This window comes from Fistularia commersonii, chromosome 12, assembly GCF_037954325.1.
Source record: "Fistularia commersonii isolate RoL2024-O1a breed Wild chromosome 12, RoL_Fcom_v1.0, whole genome shotgun sequence".
NCBI classification, from domain to species: domain Eukaryota; kingdom Metazoa; phylum Chordata; class Actinopteri; order Syngnathiformes; family Fistulariidae; genus Fistularia; species Fistularia commersonii.
The window spans coordinates 1,464,940-1,484,014 of record NC_141295.1 but is presented as its reverse complement, the minus strand read 5'-3'; the positions used below and the strand labels follow the sequence as shown (position 1 = coordinate 1,484,014).

Genomic DNA, 19,075 nt, shown 5'->3' with positions numbered 1-19,075 from the left:
CAATGTGATTTCCAGGATTATTTCTCTCCATTCCATCCCTCACAGTTGAAGTGTACCTATGATGAAAATAACAGCCTCTCTCATCTTTTTGATCGGGAGAACTTGCACAATAGGTGGCTGACTAAATACTTTTTTGCCTCACTGTCTGACTTTTAAGATTTTTCATGATATATGCACACACGCGCTTTTGGATACCCTACACACCTTTAGAAGGTTGGACGCAGCTCGGATACTCATGCGGGCGACAGACTCCCTCTTACGTCTTGGGAAACGGCTGTAACCTGAGCGCTGGCTAGTGAAGGAGCTGAGTGATGTTATCCCTGGAGTGAAAGGAATCCCCTGGGCAGTGAGGGGAGTCCTGGGGGAGCGACTTTCCACTTCCTCGGGGTAACGGAAGGCTCGCCCTCGTGCCAGAGGATCCACAATCTAGGTGGGAAAAAAAGGTTTTAAAAAATAATCAAAAATTATTTGATTTGTAATTTGCATGTGTCTGCATAGGCTCCCCTCCAGGTTGTGTTTCCTCCCAAATATCAAAAATATTCATTCATAATCTACTGCTTATCCTGCTTTCAGGGCCACAGCGATGCTGGATAGCTTATCCCAGCTGTCTTTGGGAGAGAGGCAGGCTACACCTTTAAACGGTTATCAGTCTATCGCAGAGAACACACAAACAACTATTCTTTCTTTCATTCGGGCAATTTTCCAGTTTTTCTAATTAACCTTCTGTTATTTATGCCTTCTTGCACAGGGAGAATGTGCAGGCTCCACACAGAGAGGCCCCCCAGTAGGAATCACAACAGGGTCCAAATTTCCCATACATGTGAAAGACAGAGCAACCCGTTTTATGCCTCCAATGTATATGTGGTCCTGTGATCGCCTGGCAGCCAGTCCAGGGTGGACCCTGCCTCTACCCCAGTATCAGCTGGGCAAGGCCCTGGTCCCACCACAACCCTGACTGTAGGAATAGTGGGGAGATAATTAATGATTTACACTATGACATGGCTATATTATCAATTATCTATTTAACTAAATCAACTTTAGCATATTTCAGCTAGCAGAGCCACCCTATCTGGGTTCGACACGAGTGAGATTTATTTTATATTGTTGAAAGATTCAAAAGAGCAAAATAATGAACAAATAATAAAAACAGCTTACAAAAATTTGATAAGAAATGTATGAAAATAACCGCTATGTCCAACAGTATGAAAAGCTGTAATAGTAATAGTAATAATCTACAGTGTATAGGGGACAGTTGAAACACTGTCAAGAAAATTATGTTAAATTCAAATATGTAAACAGGATGTTTTCGTCAACTCTCAAGAGTCTCATGAATCATGAACTTCATATATGATTGACTAAAAATAAATTACATTTTACATCTTGTGTGTGCGTCTGTGTGAGTGTGAACGTGCCAGGAGAGAGAAATTGATTAAAAATGTCCAGAACCCTAAAATTACAAGTTATAAGACCAGCATGTTAAAAGGAGATACTGAATGCTGCGAACATGTATTTCTGTATGAACAGGATTTGAATCAATGTTTCACATGGCACCTGAGACATCACCTTAGGCATCTTGTGTGTGGCTGGTGAGTCCATGCCTTGGTCAAAGCTGGTAGCTGTGTCAGGCTCTCTATATTGAGGCTTCAGCTTGCCATAGCGCTGGTTGCAATGCCGCAGGCTCTTCCTCTGCCATACCTGCTGCTTAGTCTCACAATCCTCGCCCACGCCAAACCACTGAGCTGTATTCCTATAAAAAAAGAGAAGAGGGTGCAAAATGTTTCATGTATGACAGTAATACCACAGATGATATTGAGGAACTGAAGAACCAGTATCTGTTGGATACATAGCTTCGTAATGACATTTTCTGGGAATGTCAAAGATGTCAGTGAAGTACTCTGACAGAATGCCTGGACCCATAAGTAATAGCATAGATCCTGTATGTAATATCAACAAACAAATTAACAGCTGTGTCTGTAAGCAAACCATAATCACCATCATGATACAATAACTCACTTACTTACTCCTCCATCTAACCCCGTTCTCTGTATCCTCTTCTCTCACTCTCTGATTGATCACCTCGACAATGGAAACATGTTACATCCTATGCAATTTGGCTTCCGATCAAACCGTTCTACTGACACAGCATGCTGCTATTTCTTCGAGGTGATCAAATCCAGTCTTGACAAAGGAGGGGTGGTCGGGGCTATCTTTCTGGATCCTCGTAAGGTGTTTGAAACTGTAAACCACTCTGTGCTTTTGACCAAAATGCACAATTTTCATTTATCAGCAAATACTATGAATTGGTTTCAATCATACCTAGAAAATCGCTACCAATGCGTCAAAATAAAAAATAAAACCTAAATGTTTACAGCCTGTACAACAGGCGTGCCCCAAGGGTCCATTCTAGGGCCATTACTTTTCAGTCTATACATTAATGACCTGCCCTCCATCTGCAGCGATGTAGAAATCTTAATGTATGCTGCTGATATAGTCCTTTTTGCGCAAGGTTCTGATGCTAATTCTGTTGCTGCCAAACTATCCATCACAATGGCAAATGCACGAGAGTGGCTCAACATCTCTTGCCTTGCACTGAACACTGAGAAAACGGTCACAATGTATTTCTCAAACAAAAAAACTCAAAATGTCTTCCCAAATATTCACGTGAATAATTGTATGATCAAAAACGCTAAAGAGGTCAAATATCTAGGTGTCATATTGGACCCTTCACTTAGTTTTAAAAATCATACTTAAAAGACCTGTAATGCCTTGAATTTTAACTGCTTTGATGCCATGATCATATCCCATATTTCATATTGCATATCATCCTGGTCTCAGGCTAACCTAACTGCTCTAAAATCTCTGAGATCTTTACATAATCAAGCCCTGAAAGTTCTCGATAAAAAGCCAAGGCGCTACCATCATAGCCATATCTTGGGAAAATATGAAATATTAAGTTTCGACAACTTGATCAGGTACTCTGATATCCGTCTGGTCCACAAAATCTTACATAACGCTGCCCCATCTCCTCTTAAGACCTATATCAAGCCTCGCTCCAAACTCACAAGTCGTGTGTTAAGATCGGTGTCGAGAGGAGACTGCAATGTTCCTAAAAGAAAGTCTGCCATTTCTCAATCTGCCTTTCGCTATAAAGCCATCAAAGAATGGAGTGGGCTTCCAGACAATCTAAAGAACATGACTGATTTTTACACCTTTGCATGGGCCGTTAAAAATTGGATTCTGGAGCACCAAACATGCTCACACTAACAATACCAGACGGGTATTTCACCATCAGATGTTACCCTTCTGGTAACATCTTCTGGTAACGTCTGATGGCCCCAAGATGACCAAACTAATAATATCACAACAATATCACTTTCAACTTGGGTTTTACTTATTTTATTGTTTACATATTGTATAGTTATTTTTATTGCCTATTTGTATATTTTATATATATTGTCTATTTGTACAGTTTTATATTTGTATTGTCTCCCCAGGACTACAGATGGAAATTAGCTATGAGCTACAATCTGGTACAAACATCTCTGCCTCTGTGCTTAATGAAATTGTACACTGTCCTAATAAACTTTTTAAACTAAACTAAACTAAACTCTAACTTTATGTCCTCTTTAGCTACATCCATAAATCTCTCTTTAGTCTTCCTATTGGCCTCCTGCCTGGAAGTTCCAACGTCACCATCTTTTTAACAATTAATTCACTATCCCCCTTTGGTACATGTCTAAACAATCTCAGTCTGGCCTTGTTGACCTAATCTCCAAAACATCGAACATGTACCGTCCCTCTGATGGACTCATTCCTGATCCTATTCATCCATGTCACTCCCAAAAAGAACCTCAACATATTTCATCTCTACTGCTTCCTGTCTTTTCCTCAATATACCGTATTTTCCGCACTATGAGGTGCACCTAAAAGTCTTTAATTTTCTCAAAAACTGACAGTGCGCCTTATAATCTGGCGCGCCTTATATATGGATCAAGATTGAGCTGCAAGAGGTCTCACAACTACGGAAAGCAGCCGCCGACTCCTTTTTCTCCCGTAGAAGAAGTAACGCGGTGCATGCTGGGATATATGACTGCGCAAAGCATGAATTTTCATTCCCGCGCGTGTGTGTGTGCGTGTGTGTGTGCGTGAGGACCCCAAAACAGCTCCTTTCAAGAGACACGCTTACGACACAGAGTTTAAACTCAAGGCTATCAGTCACGCAGTAGAACATGGGAAAAGAGCAGCAGCGTCAGAAGTCAACATTAACGAATCAATGGTGCAGAAGTGGAGGAAGCAACAAGATGACCTGCGCCACGTAAAGAAGACTAAACACAGTTTCCGAGAAAACAAAGCGAGATGGCTACAGTTAAGAGGTTGGGTTGTTGAACAGAGAGCAGCAAGTAGAAGTGTCTCTACAGTCACTGTTCAAATGAAGGCAACAGCGTGAGCTTACAAACTTAACATTACTGAATTTAGAGGTGGTCCTTCTTGGTGCTTTCGTTTTATGAAATGTTTTGAACCGCGACAAATGGAGTTGGAAATATATTGTTTTCAACGAAGGCAGCGCAAATACCGGTCAGAGCTACTGGTACATACGGTACCGTTTTGTGAATGCACTAACTTGTTTTGGGAGTGAACAGAGTCGTCAGAGCGTTGGTTTGTATTCTATTACTAAAGTTTGACTGACTTATCTGACTGTTTTGTTGACATTCCCTTTAGCCCAGGTCCATTTAGTGGATGCATAACGCAACCCCAGCCACTACTGTAGCATTTATTTAGCACATATATATATATATATATAGCAGCTAACCTTTACTATTACTCTCCTTTCAAAGGCATACCTTCACCTCACATATTTCCCTCCACCTGCTGCTTGCTCTCGCTACAGATAACAATGTCATCTGCAAATATCAAAGTCCATGGAGATTCTTGTTGAACCTCATCTGTCAGCCTGTCCATCCCCACTGCAAACAAGGGACTCAGAGCTGATCCATAATGTAGTACCCCATCCATCTTGAACTCCTCTGTGAAACCTACAGGACACTTCATCACAGCTGTTAATTAAAAGGATGTAAGGAGGGTTATTTCCCTTCAAGCTCTTATGCAATACTATGAGGAGAAAGCACAGGCTTTTGTTTACCTCACTGGGTTTGACAGGTTTTTGATTGTTTACTTGAGGTTTCCATCGAAAACTTTAACTTGAAAAAAAACCTATGGCTAGGTGGCACAGTTGCCTATGAACATGTTGTCTTACTTGCGAATGCTTTGTGAGAGTGATGTTTGTCTTCCAAACTTTGCCCGTCTCTCTTGTGCTTCATCACAGGCTCCACTGATGCTCTCTGACACAGAACTGGTTGGCTGGCCGCTCACACTTTTTTTCAGAGATGGCCGAAGGGACTGGTCAGACCAGAAGAGAGAACGCAGAAATAATAGCAGTTTGTTAATAGCAGAAAATATGTTACAAAATGCTGATGGCAGATGCTTGTCACACATTTATTCTTTATAATGGAAAGGTATGTATATCAAATTCAATAAATTGTTTTTTTTTTTTTTTACAGCAAAATGTGTAATGCCTACAACCAAACATGCTCATTAAGATTTTTAGGGGTAAATTTTAGTTTATCAAGACAAAAAAGTAATATCTACATGACAAACATGCAGGGATAGACAGAATTAAGTCTACAACCATAAATACAAAAAAAAACAAATGAATCAGAATGACAACTAAAAGAATTTATACACATATAAAAGGAGAGGATTTTATGTCCCCTCATTCTACCCTGAAGCTTTAATGATACTAAACAATACCACTGAAAGACAAGAATAAACTTTTTTAAGACCAAATAACTTTGTTTCAGCATTAACTCCAGGTTACGATGAGATTAACTTCTGTTTTATAAGTGACTTAGATAGAGCTAGCTAGAGCTCCAGTTAATCTAGTCAGCTGGCATCTAGAGCATTTGGACTTTATAAGTTCTGAGGCCTACATTGGGGGAAAATATGGCCTTGTGCCCATATACTCCAAGACAGCTGTCTGGAGAGCATGCCACTGTGTCTGGCCAATAACATTCAACACAATGGAAGAGAGGGAGAGCATATAACCTCATGAACTAATTTTAAAACAGCTTGAATGTTTAAGAGAAAATAAAGCATAGTTTGGTTTATATCATCTTGTGTGTTAAGTCAAACTTTAGTAGTTAGTAGTCACTGCACCTCCTTATGGTTGCTGTCCACCAAGCACAGAAACAAAAGCAAGTGACCCTGATTTAAGTCTTGCAAGGGTGTTCAAGAATATCAATAGAAACTTGGTTGCATAATTCAGATAAATTGTTAAGGTTTTTTTTTAATGCCATCCATTATTTATACAACTGTCCTGCACTAAGGGGCACAGGGGTGCTGGAAATTATCCCAATTGTCAGTGGATGAGAGGCAGGGTACACCCTGGACCAGTCAACAGTCAATCGCAGGGCCACATATAGAGACGAAGAACAATTTGGGGTCTCTTAACAACCTCCTCTATGTTGTTGGGGGGGGGGGAGACAAGCAGACATGGAGAGAACAAGCAAGCTTCACACATAAATTCCTGCTGGAAACACACCAGCAACATTCTTCCTAGAAAGTGGAAATTTAGGCATTGTGCCACGCATCTTTTAAAGTGCTGCTATGACTGTTTTTATGCCCATTTGTGTAACCTCGTGTCCCACAGGTTAAGTCCATTTCAAGCAATTTAGAGCCACATACCAAATACTTTTTTTAGCTACGAAATTACGTTTAGTTATTTACTACTCATTTCTTTTGATTTGTGCCGTGTCTTACGACAACAATTTTATAAATCAAAATTGGGAAACATCTAACCTTGCTATGAAATATATCAGTGGGATAACTGTTTCAGTACTTCCTCTTGACAAAAGCTAGCAGAATTAAAGAAGTATGAATATTACTTTAGCTTCAATTCTATTTTGGTTTATCTTTCATTGATTTCTTCAAAGACGGTAAATGTAAGAACTGGTCCTGGGCTCAAACTAAAAGATGGTTTTACAGACAAAAAAATTTCTCCTTGATGCTGGCTGTGCTCTTTGGCGAGTAATAAAATAAATGATCAAGTCCTCTTGTTGTTCAGGTTTCTAACAGAATCTAGAATAGCACAAATGCAAAAATAAGTGCACTTTCATTTTAGTATTAGACATTCATTGATAAATACTGATAATTTCAGTGAAATTTGGTGTCAATTATGGTATCTTTATTCCCGTTAGGTATGAAATAATAATTTTAAATCTCTTAAATAGATACTTTAGATAGGGCTAAAGTAAATAGGGCTTTAGATACTCCATACTTTGTTGTTTAATGTGTTTAATCTGAACACCTGATACTAGTAGTGCCCTCTCTCTTTTGTACAGCTCATTTTCTTACTAGTATAACACACCATTGTTTAAGAGAAGCCACTTATGCATCTCACAATTCATTTTCAGTGAGGTGTGAGCAGGAGAGTACTATGGCGTGGTCAGTTGTGTTTTGGGTGTGTTTTCTGCAGCTTGAAAACTGGTAAATGTATTCAAATTTTCCTGGACACTGTGTACCATAGCAGGGGAGAGCAGCTAAAGGTCAAAAATGTCAACATACCTGTTTTGCGGGCTCACGGGACATCATTTCTTCAGGTGGAGGTATTGCTATTACGAGGCTGGGTGGTTTCTTGCTCTTTAAACGGCTATCTTTTTGGCCCTCCTTAGGAGGTGGTTCCTCCTTCTCCTGTGATGACATCCTGCCAGAATTCTAAAGATGAAATATTATGCATGAGCCTTAAAAACACTTGACAATGCAATTTCACCTGAAAAGTTATCAGGCCTTCCTCAACCACATTCTAGTTGAAATCATAAAAACACCTATTTCTGAACAAAAATAATTTTCTTTACACAACAGGTTCATTTATTATCACACAGACACTGATTAGAAAATTAAATACGTAATCTATAACATAAGTCTAGAACCACCACTCTTTTTACAAATTGTTCGTGCATAGGGGTTTATACCAAAGTAATTGCATAATGTTGAGTACCCTGAACCTTTTGCCTTCAGGTAAGCTTAAGAGGAATACATGTACAGGTTAGAACTTGTGGGTAGTAAAATCTCAATAATGAGCAACAGAGATACCATAAAGCTGTGTTTTGTTTGACTTTATTCATTTGAAATGCGGGCCGACAATCCATTGCAAAAATAAAATATTACACAATTTACTTTTAACTTGTAATCCACTCCACACACACACGCACACGCACACACACGCACGCACGCACACATACCTTGTCTATGCATAAACAAACAATCATTTAAATTGGACACCATGAATCTTTTCAAACAAACAGCCAGCTGGATTAACTGCAGCAGACATTGGCTCTCCTCCAGGTCAGTGTACTTAACGACATTGGCAACTTCCATTTTAGGCAATTTCATAAGTGATCCATTAAAGCTGCTGCATTAATTTACACTTTAGAAAATACTGTCATATTAAATAGATACTTCTAACCTTTGCTTGACTCATTAATTTAATTGAGAACTTGTCTAAAAACAGACAGTCAAAGAAGGAAAGGGAGTTAATGCCTCAGACTCTCAAAATATTTATTTGTTCAATGTTTTTTTTCCCAATTGCAAAGGCTAATAGTGTATGAAACTAACTTTCTGCCAGTGATACAAGTTACAATAATACAATTACATCAACAGATAGTAAAACGTTTAACAGATCAGGGATCAGATACTTCTAATGACCACGCTAACAGGAATTTGCTAAATCAATATGAGAGAATGCAAAGTCATAGAATGATATTTAGAATATAATTGACTGAAACAACAGAATGGTGCCTCTATGGAGGTTCTCAGTCAACCCAGGCATGGTTAATATTTTTTGTTAAAATCTTTTCTTGGCAACAAGACATAAATTACCATCCTTGAAGACTGCTCCACACAGTGATTTGTAAAATGTATCTAAGATAACTACAGTAAATAACAGTCCCATTTGAAATGTGATAATCTACACAACCATTAAATAGCTGCCCAAAGCCCATCCAAAAATACCATTCTCCAAGGAATGAAGTAATCAATGGCATTATGAATGAATGAATTAATTTACCAGCTAACTATTTTCAATGAAAATCAATTCTAATCACTATTTTAGTCTTCAATTAAAAAGTAACTGATACTAAGATCTTAAAATTAGATCAGTTAATAGTTATCAAGAAGGTGGCAATCATCTTTCAGGTGAGTTATAAGTTAAGTTATAAATAAAAACTGTACTAGTACTAGTGGAATATAAAGAGCATGTCATTTCTACAAGTTTACTTTTCTTATCCACGTGTTTTCCTAACATAGTGAGCCAGGATACATGATGGTTAATTCTTCAAGTGAAATCTGATTATACTGATGCAAAGAAAAATCAGAACTAAAAAAACACTGCCCACCATAATGCACACAATCTTCACATTAGAGTAGATGTAATCTGTAACCCCTTAGTTATAACTAGTCTCTGGAATTAAAATTGACTGGCTTACATGCTGTAGTCTTCCAAAGTTTACATATCAGTCAACAATAACACATCCATCCAGTCTATTCCTGGTCCAAGAGTGTCTTGTAGATGTACTCTTTGTATTTCTGGAGAAATCAAAGGTACTGCAGGAAAAATAGCTGTAGTGTCACATGCCTTAGACAACAAATCCATTATATAATTTTGGCATAAAGAGCATTGAAGCTGCTACTGAGTTGTGGTTCATAAAATCAATGCGGGACCTTGGCTGTCTGTGGCAGGAGCAGCAGGGGGAGGAAATCTGATACCAGCAGAGTCGATAGCCAAGATTTCACAAGAGAGTCTCACATATTGTCTATTTCACTGAAGCTGACCCCACCCCAAACATTTTGGATTCTCTGATGCTAATAGAGGTGTATATTTCAAATCAGCCACTTATGTTTTAATTAATCGTGATAAATATTTCAAGCTCGGGCTGAAAGCCTGATTTAGACCCCATGAGACACAAAAGCGGTTATTCGCAATCTAGGCTGTGGTTTCATGGAAGAGCAGGTAACAACCCCCCATCTCCACCCACCCTAGCACACAGTCATATGCTTACACACACATACACACACACACACACACACACGCGCGCATGCACGGATAATGAAATAACACAGCTTTTCACTAATGGATAGAGTGCTCAAGACTGCAGAGACTGTAGCCGACCTCAGTCTATCAATGAAGACAGGCAGTTCTTTGGAACCAAAACAAAGAAAAAAAAAAAAAAACACAGTTTGTATCCCCTATAAGTAACAAAAAAGGCATATATTGATGAATAACCTAGAGCTTGGGGGAATTTTTTTTTTTATCCTTTATTAATCCCCATGGGGAAATTCTTTCTGTGCAATTTACCCATTATGGATGAACCATGAGCAGTAGGCTGCCATCTACCAGCACTAGAGGAGCAGTTATGGGTTTAGTGTCCTGCTCAACAACACTTCGACACAGTAGGAGCCGGGAATTGAACCAGGAATGTTCAGTTCCAAAGATGATTGCTCTACCTCCTGCATCAGGCCACCCCCAAATACCAATGTATAGTATATTCATCAAACAAGAATAACATTGCGAGCAAAATTTACTTGAATTGCCCAAAGTAAAAATGTTGAATAATATTGACCCTGTGGAATGTTGTATAAATCTCATGCACTTGCCATTCTATTGATATGAACATGTCAGACAAATTTAAAGATTGAGGCATATTTCATTTTGGAATGTTTAGCGACAATAAAACTGAAATTAGCCGTCATCCATCCATCCATCATCTACCGTTCATCCTACACTTAAGCTCGCTGGGGATGCTGGAACGTATCCCAGCTGTCACTGGGCAAGAGGCAGGGTACTCCCTGGACGGGTTTCCAATCACTCACAAGGCCACATATAGATACAAACAACAATTCACTCTCATTCACATGTAAGGGCAGTTTTCACAATCTTTTTACATTTTTGTTTTCTATACTGTGGGAGGAAACCTATGTGGAGAACTTGCAAACACCACACAGAAAAAAGGCACCCTGTGGGGACTAAAAAGGGGCCCTTCGTGCTGTGAGGTCAAAGCGCTAACCGCTGCAGCATCAAAAGAAAAAAAAAAAAAAAAGTTATTTATTAGAGCTGCTACTTTCTATTCTGTAAAAAAGGAGAAGAAATAGCTTCCAATTCTGATGAAACTGACACTACAGCAGAATATGTGGGAAGGGTAGCCATTACAGCATGAGTTGCTTTTATGGTTGTTGCTTACATTTCTGGCTGTTCTAACACCTGAAAAGCCACACCAATTTACTGTATTAATGTTAATACAGGCCTGTAACACTAACATTAAGGTAATTTTAAATGATCTTGAGAGCTAGAAAGGTCTTTCCGGTTGATGTTCATTTGACAGACATATCATTAGTTCAGTTGAATGTATCAACTAAACCGATGATCATTTGCACAAAAAATATTCTGGCATGATATCATGAGGTCAGCAAATGTTTTCAATGGGTATATAACAACTGAAATGAAGTTAATGAAAGCGTCTTGTATTGAATGAATGTATTTATGTCTTAAGATGGTACAAATTTGAATAAAACTATGTCTTGTTAAGCTAATGTAACATGCTGATTTAGTTAATGGACACATGGTTTTGCACATGACAATAAAGTGACATTTTATGAATTAAAAAACAGCATACTTCGCTTAATATACAATTTTCATGATCTTTGTCTATAATTGGGCAGTAGAATAACTGAGTGTTGAATGATTATAGATTTCTGATCTGTATACATCTTTACAAGCCACACAGATCAAATTCAGTGAGAATTTTTCTTGGGAACATGAGCAGGTCACTTACAGTTGTCACACATCCCACACTGTCCAACATTCAAGCAAGGATGACATAATAGAGTGACATCACCCTTAATATTGTCACCATTAGATGCAATTTCAGTGAATATGCTAGTCTTCATGCTCTGACATTTTTGTTGTTGATTACCTTGAACATACGGCACATTATGCCGTCAATAGAATGAACTGGCTGTGTGCTTTAGCCATGTCCACCTCTTGGAGGATAAATTATTCCTCAGGGGATTTGTCACCATGGCTCAGCCTCTTCCTTGCGGGAAATACCTTTCCTGAGAGTGTGTAAATGTGTTTGTTTATGTGAATTCCCATTTCTCCAATGTTCAAAGCAGGATTAGAAATCCCCCTAGGCAGGACTGGCATCATTCATTCAGACCAACAGAAAAACAGGTTGCAAATATACTAAGGGCAAATCCTTAACATAACTGAGATGAGTGCAGTTCAGATATCTTGTTTCACTTTCTGTAACACTGCATATTGGCTAACACCCTGTACTTGGACAAGCTAAAAGCACAGTCACTTAAGTTTCAATATTGGTAGGGCCTGGCAAACACGCCAAATAGGCTTTAATGACTTAACTAAGGTTATAGTTAACTTTTAATCTTCAGACACATTACACTGAGAGTCATGATTGTGTAAAACAGTGACTAGTCTTTTTACACTACACTGTATTTTAACATGATATTATTAGGGGCTTTGGGCAAAGTTACAGCCTCACAATCATAAAAATTATGTAAAAATAAATCTTGACTTCTTTTGAAAGTAACTAAGCACTTTCACTTATGCGTTAAACTGCCTAAAAAGTGGTAGCACTTATTGGCAAAAACCTTTCTCTTTTTGTGAAAAGACAATGAACACCTTTCCTTCGTTGACATTCAAGGCATCTGTGTCTCCAACTAGAGCAAGCTATAGTTTAGTAAATAACTACAGAATCCACTAAAGTGTCCTGTAATTAACCACAGAATTATGGAAAAGAGAAATAATAGTTTAAAGCAAATGACATGATTTCCAGAGGCTTTATGTTTGAATCTGCTCTAGTTCGATATGTGGACACAGGGGCATCGTAATTTAAACCAAAAAATAGCAGTTATCTGTGCAAGAAGCAGGCTTCAATAGGCAGGTATGCTGCAATATAATCGTCACCAACACAGAGAACAACTGTCCCAAGATTTTTAACCTGTCACGTCACCAAACTTTTCTGCTCAAGAATTGAGGAACATTTTACGATTAATCAGTTAGTACAGTAAAACAGTCACACGTTGGTAAATTTCCAGGCCTCCTATGAGTCATAGGTGACACAGTGAGCATTAACAAATCAAAGAATTAGAACCCAAGTTGATTACATAGCACTACAAAACCACTTGGGATATAGCTACAAAGAGAAGAGTGGTAATTTGCCAAAGATACGAGCCGGGAAATTTGCCACTCTAAAATACAATGGAAAATGAGAAAACACTGGTGAAATTCTATTCTATGTCATGATCTATATTGCAAAACTACAGGATCTGTCATTTGTCCACACAAGATACAAATTAGCTCTCCTGAAATAACACAAATGAACATGGAGGTTTGCAGGACATCCTTATTATTATGAAGGTTAATATAGTCCGTGAATGTATCAAAGTGTATGATAGTGACACGAGATAAGTGGATGTTTTGTGTAGCATTTGTCATTCTTAAATTTCAGTTAATATTTAAAAATAAAAATTTCAGTAAAATATACAAAAATTTAACTTGCTTCAAAAATAAGCAAGGCAAGGCATTGGTCAATATGAAAAATGAACAATCGTCTTACATTGTTTTTGTATTCAACAGAAATAGCTTTCTAAGATATCTTAAATCAGGTAAAGAAAACTGACTTGCTTCATCACCAAGTGTCATAAACAAGATCCAACAAATATTGACAGGGAACGGAATTATTACATCATGTGTTACTGCGCATGTGTCAGTTTGTTTAAACTGTTAGGTGCAACCTGATGTTTACAAATGTTTGCATTGCAGAACATGATTTAGGGAGACCATCACATTTATTAAATATGCAAAAATGTACTGCGCTCAAAACTCACTGCATCAACCTCAAGAACAGAGGTAGTACACACAGTAGAAAAGAACCACTATAAAAAGCACAGTGCTTCCATGATGCAATAAGTACGTTCTCCTCATGAAGCCAGTCTTTTTTAACAAACAGACCTCTTGGATAAGACCTGATAGAACGTGAAAGGGAATTCAGTACACTGGCAGGGAGTCAACTGGCAAAGTGCTATATATATATATATATATATATATATATATATATATATATTTCGATAGATAGATAGATAGATAGATAGATAGATAGATAGATAGATAGATAGATAGATAGATAGATAGATAGATAGATAGATAGATAGATAGATAGATAGAAAGAAAGAAAGGAGTTATGTGCCTTCAAGAGTGTTTCTAGACAAGGAGCAGTGCAGTGACATATGCCCTTATATGTTTTACTGGTGATTCAAAGGCAATCTGCAGCATGTTCTCATGACTGTTGCCAGGCGAGAAGACCTGAATATAATGCAATGCGTAGGACAGTGTGAGTTTCACTTGTTGGTGCTTTGTGCCTCTAAACTATAATGAAACTGCACCTCTTTCCTCCCTTCTCACCACAGTATTATTCTCTATCTATCGTTGCTTTTCCCACCAATGATGACACATTTAAAATGGGTCGACATCAGGGGTCAGCTCTGAGCCTCTTGTTTGCAGTGGGGATGGACAGGCCGACAGATGAGGTTCGACAGGAATCTCCAAGGAACATGTTCGTAGATCACATCGTCATCTGTAGTGAGAGCAGGGAGCAGATGGAGGAAAATCGAGATAGGTGGAGGTATGCCCTTGAAAGGAGAGGAATGAAGGACAGAATACGTGTGAATGAAAGGGACCCAAGTGGAACAGTGAGGCTACAAGGAGGTAAAGGAAGATACATAAGGTGGAGACTTTAAATATTTAGGTCCACAGTCCAGAACAAAGGAGACTTTGGAAAAGAGGTGAAGAAACACGTTCAAGCAGGTTGGAATGGGTAGCGGGAAGTGCCAGATACTCTACTATCTGTGACAGTAGAGTATCAGCCAAGTTGCGAGGAAAGATGTGGTGACAGACGGTAGTGAGACAAGCAATGCTGTATGGTTCAGAGACAGTGCCACTGATTGTCATTAGATGGAATACATTAATTTGCTGTGGTGACCCCTGAGGAGAATAGCTGATATTGAAAGAATAAGAAGAACATTTAAAAGCTATGAGAATACACAGACAAGGAATCTTGCTTAAAAAAGGAAGCGATCTTGACCATGACCCTTTCCACAGAATATGTAACATGACACAATTTCACAAGAATTTGCAAGCCCAAACCTGCATAACAGCAAACTAAAAGAAATACTAAAGCAACAGTCCTGTTCCAAATCCAGCATATTGTTTGTTTGTTAGTGATTTTTTTTAAAACAGTACAAAAGAGCTTCCTTCCACAACTGACAATTCAAAAGTTGTGGATACACAAAGCAAAAAGGATTTCTCGGGTGACGACAATGTATTTTTCTGATGTGTGTGTGTATTGATGAGCCATATAAAACATTGTGTCAGAGAAATGTCTGCTCAATAAGATCGTGTATCCCTCCAGACAAATGGTTCCTGGGAGAAAGAGAATAAAACGTTCTATTCTGCACTAACTTTCTCACAACTTTCCTATTATTATAGCATATTTGCCCCTTTCTTAAAACAGCCCAACTCCCAAGTGTGTTAGGACTGCTTTGGTTCCCAAAGCTTGCAGATGGTCAGTGTGATCAGAAAAAACAACATATTCTATCAATGGCATGCATCTTTTCATCTTTATCATTACCATACATGTTGATGCTGTAAATAAGAACATACTGTCAGTTATCCTTACAGTCTACTGCAATAATGGGTGTCGGCCTTCTGGACAGCAACCAATAGTCTCAGACAGAAAACATTTTAAATTTGTTAGCTCCATGCTACTGTACTGAGTTTAAGTGCAAGAGGGGAATTTGCCAATAACGCTTGACAAGTGAAAAGGACATTTTAAAAGAACCATTTTGACTTCACTTTAACATCTTTACCATTTAAGATTGATTAACTGTGACCATCCGACTGCACAAGCTCTGATATAACACAGTCAGTAATGACTATTTTTAATATTACCAGCATAGTTTATCATGAGTCAATGTATCAGAAAACCATTTTACAATAATATTATGGACTGCATAATCTATGAATACTTTCATACTTTCTGCAATGAAGAGAATTAATCTCAAAAACAGAACCATGTCCGTCTCACTCAGAGTAATTTTTTTAATACTACATGAATAAATAAAATTGCAATGTGAATGGCCTGCAAATATACTGAGATTATCTGCATTATGAGCATTGGCATGCATGCAAGTTACTCAAATGTCTTAATGTGATGACCAATGAATCAGTCTAGATATGATGAAGACCCGAGTTCATTTTAACTATTATTTATCCTGTTGCCAGGAGTATATACACAAAAAATATGTCAAGCCCAAAACTGGGCTGATTGGCGATAACTGCCGATTAAATTATCATGACGGGGAAAGCTTACCACAGCACACTGCAAAAATAGTCAACATGTGGAGACAAAACTTTCCTGATTTCAATCAATTTATTGCTGCAGAATCAGAGTCCAGTAGCACCGAGCCACACTATATTACAATAAATTCCTATACAAAATGCTCATGCTTGCAACTCCTGACAATGCTGCCAAACATGACGATGTTTTAACATTATAAATCAAGTCTTTTGAGATGCGTCGAAAGAACAGGGTAATTTTTTTTTTACATGCACGGCGTAATCTCGGAACTATTCACTGTGTAGATTTGCTAACCCGGGACTGTTATTTAATCCGAGGCGCACATTGCTCGTTTACCACGGGCTTCAGAGACCACCACCCCACCCACCATGCTTCACTCCTCTCAAAACAAATGGAAAGAGGTGTTAGGAGAAGACAACGGGTTATAAATGAGTAACATTAATGGTATGCTGGAGATTTTATCCCCGAGGTTTGAGCAACAAAGGACTTGCCGAGACATGCTTCCAGTCACTCGTGGAGCCCAAACTACCGCTCTCAGCTAACCGGGATACGAAAAGACACGCATTGTTTTTCTACCCGTTTTATGTTTCCATGTTTTTCTGAATCAAAGTTTACACTCAAAAAGACGACGCCATGAATCAACATGCGTCTAGACGGCGGTTTTCATAATATTTTACTACCCCAAACTGACCGCTAACCCAAAAATCATCCAACCCTACATTTTAACGGCTCAATAGAGATTAAGAGTTACATTCCACTCACCTTCGGGAAGAAAAAAGTGGATAATCGTTCATTAGAAGGAAGTATTTATGCGACATTCGGCATTGTTGTGATTTGTCGTCCACCCGTGGGTCACTACTTCCCTCTTTCTGTCTCCTCCAACATCCTTGATTGCGACTCACTTGAGGAGCGAAGGGCGGAGTTTCGGCTTCTGTCGGCAGCAGCGCCCAGCACTGGTCTTAACGCTATACCATGGGGCAGGCCAAACTCAAGTCGACAAAAAAGCAGCCCACTCAGGACCAGTGTTCCCTCTAAATTTTCATATGTCTGGCCATATAGACAACCTCCCTGAGCACACAGAGGATCACTGTGCAATATTAGATGTGCACGCAGTGTGGCCACACACCTGGGATCATAACTTCCATTTAGTCCATATTTTTCCATCAGAAAACACGCTGACTACTCTGGCTTCGCTGCATATTTGCAGAGCAGACCTTTCAAGAACCGCATTTCTTTTTTACTTTGGTGTAGTGAGTGGACGTATCATATTCGCCGTCCGCTCGTTTCGCCATGAGAAGGGGTTAGCACGTTAGCATTAGCGTCATTTAACCCCGCCACATTTTTATTATTGTTATATAGCGTGTATGGGCAGAGCACGTGCGCAAGTACTATCAATGTCGTGATTGGCTGCGTAGCGTAATTGCATTGTATCGTATGATTGGCTTGGACACCTGTCACTCACAGAGTTACACAGCAAAGTGATACAGAAAAAAAATGTAACATATCCAATTCTTTTGCTGTGCGCACACTGCGCTGGATCGGTTTTCTTGTGCGAGTGTGCGAGCAGTGCGCAATTGCGCAGTTGTACGGCTTAGAGGGAACATTGCTCCGGACCATGTCTCTATTTAGCCCAGGGGTACCCAAACTTTTTCCTGCGAGGGCCAAATAACTTTTCCCTTCTCTGTCTGGTGGCCAGTTTGTAACAAAAAATGCGACGATCATAACCAAAAATTAACCCTCTATGGGATCTTGACAGGAAGAAAAAAAAAAATTATTAATGGAATAAATAACACTTTTTATGAAATAAATAATAACCAAATAACCCTTTTCAAGTTTTTCCACAGATAAAAAGACCAAGGACTTTCTTAAAGACACAACTGTTTGCAGCTCTCTCATATCGAATTCACTGGGAAAACCAAAAAGCAAGCATGCTATGAAACCTTAAATACACCTACCAGATTAAATACCTTGCATTCTTATTCTGAATCTATTTTTCTCTTATCTAATCTTTTCACTATTATTCCGTGTTATTTGACAGGAGTGTGTCCAGGACTTTTTTTGTTTTTTTTTGAGGGAGGGGTTTCAGATAAGGCACAGGTTGGAATAGAATGTTATGTTCTATGAATGTACAAGTCATGATTATATGGCCAGAATGAAAAAAAAAATCATAATGCATCTGTTATCGTTCAGGGGCCGGGCAAAATGTGGAAGCGGGTCATATCCGCCCCCCGGGCCGTAGTTTGGGGACCACTGATTTAGCCCCTCTCCTTTAATTAAACATTATTGGAGGGGTAGTGTGACCCGTCCTTGCATTGTAACAGACTCATTACACCCCGAATAATAGCTCCGGAGCCTTACCTCCTCACTTGTGTGAAACCTGAGCTCTGAGGGCCGATCCGGCCGTGACCTCTGTTTGTGGTCTTCATCTATCTCATCATCCCCTGTCTTACTTCGGAGAGTCCCCAAGGGCTTGGCAAGCCTTCCAGCAGAATTCCTACTGCCGTCCCCCCTCCAACTGACCACAGAGGAGGAAGCAAGCGAATTTGCATCTCTACAATGTGTCATGTTTTCGTTTGTTCTTCTGTCACATG

At 39.0% G+C, this 19,075-nt stretch overlaps 1 protein-coding gene across 1 annotated transcript in view; it reads right to left on the bottom strand.

Moving 5' to 3' along the window:
- LOC147228077 (inactive rhomboid protein 2-like) overlaps positions 1-17,398 on the bottom strand; it is a 30,824-nt gene extending 13,426 nt beyond the window's left edge. Inside the window, exons 1-5 of the mRNA XM_086156275.1 lie at positions 17,247-17,398; positions 7,621-7,770; positions 5,255-5,397; positions 1,564-1,747; positions 205-426 (exon numbers count right to left, since the gene is read on the bottom strand). Coding sequence (XP_086012401.1) covers positions 205-426; positions 1,564-1,747; positions 5,255-5,397; positions 7,621-7,758 — 687 coding nt within the window. The 5' untranslated portion in view covers positions 7,759-7,770; positions 17,247-17,398. The remainder of the gene's footprint in view (positions 1-204; positions 427-1,563; positions 1,748-5,254; positions 5,398-7,620; positions 7,771-17,246) is intronic.
- Between the last annotated feature and the right edge of the window lie 1,677 nt (positions 17,399-19,075).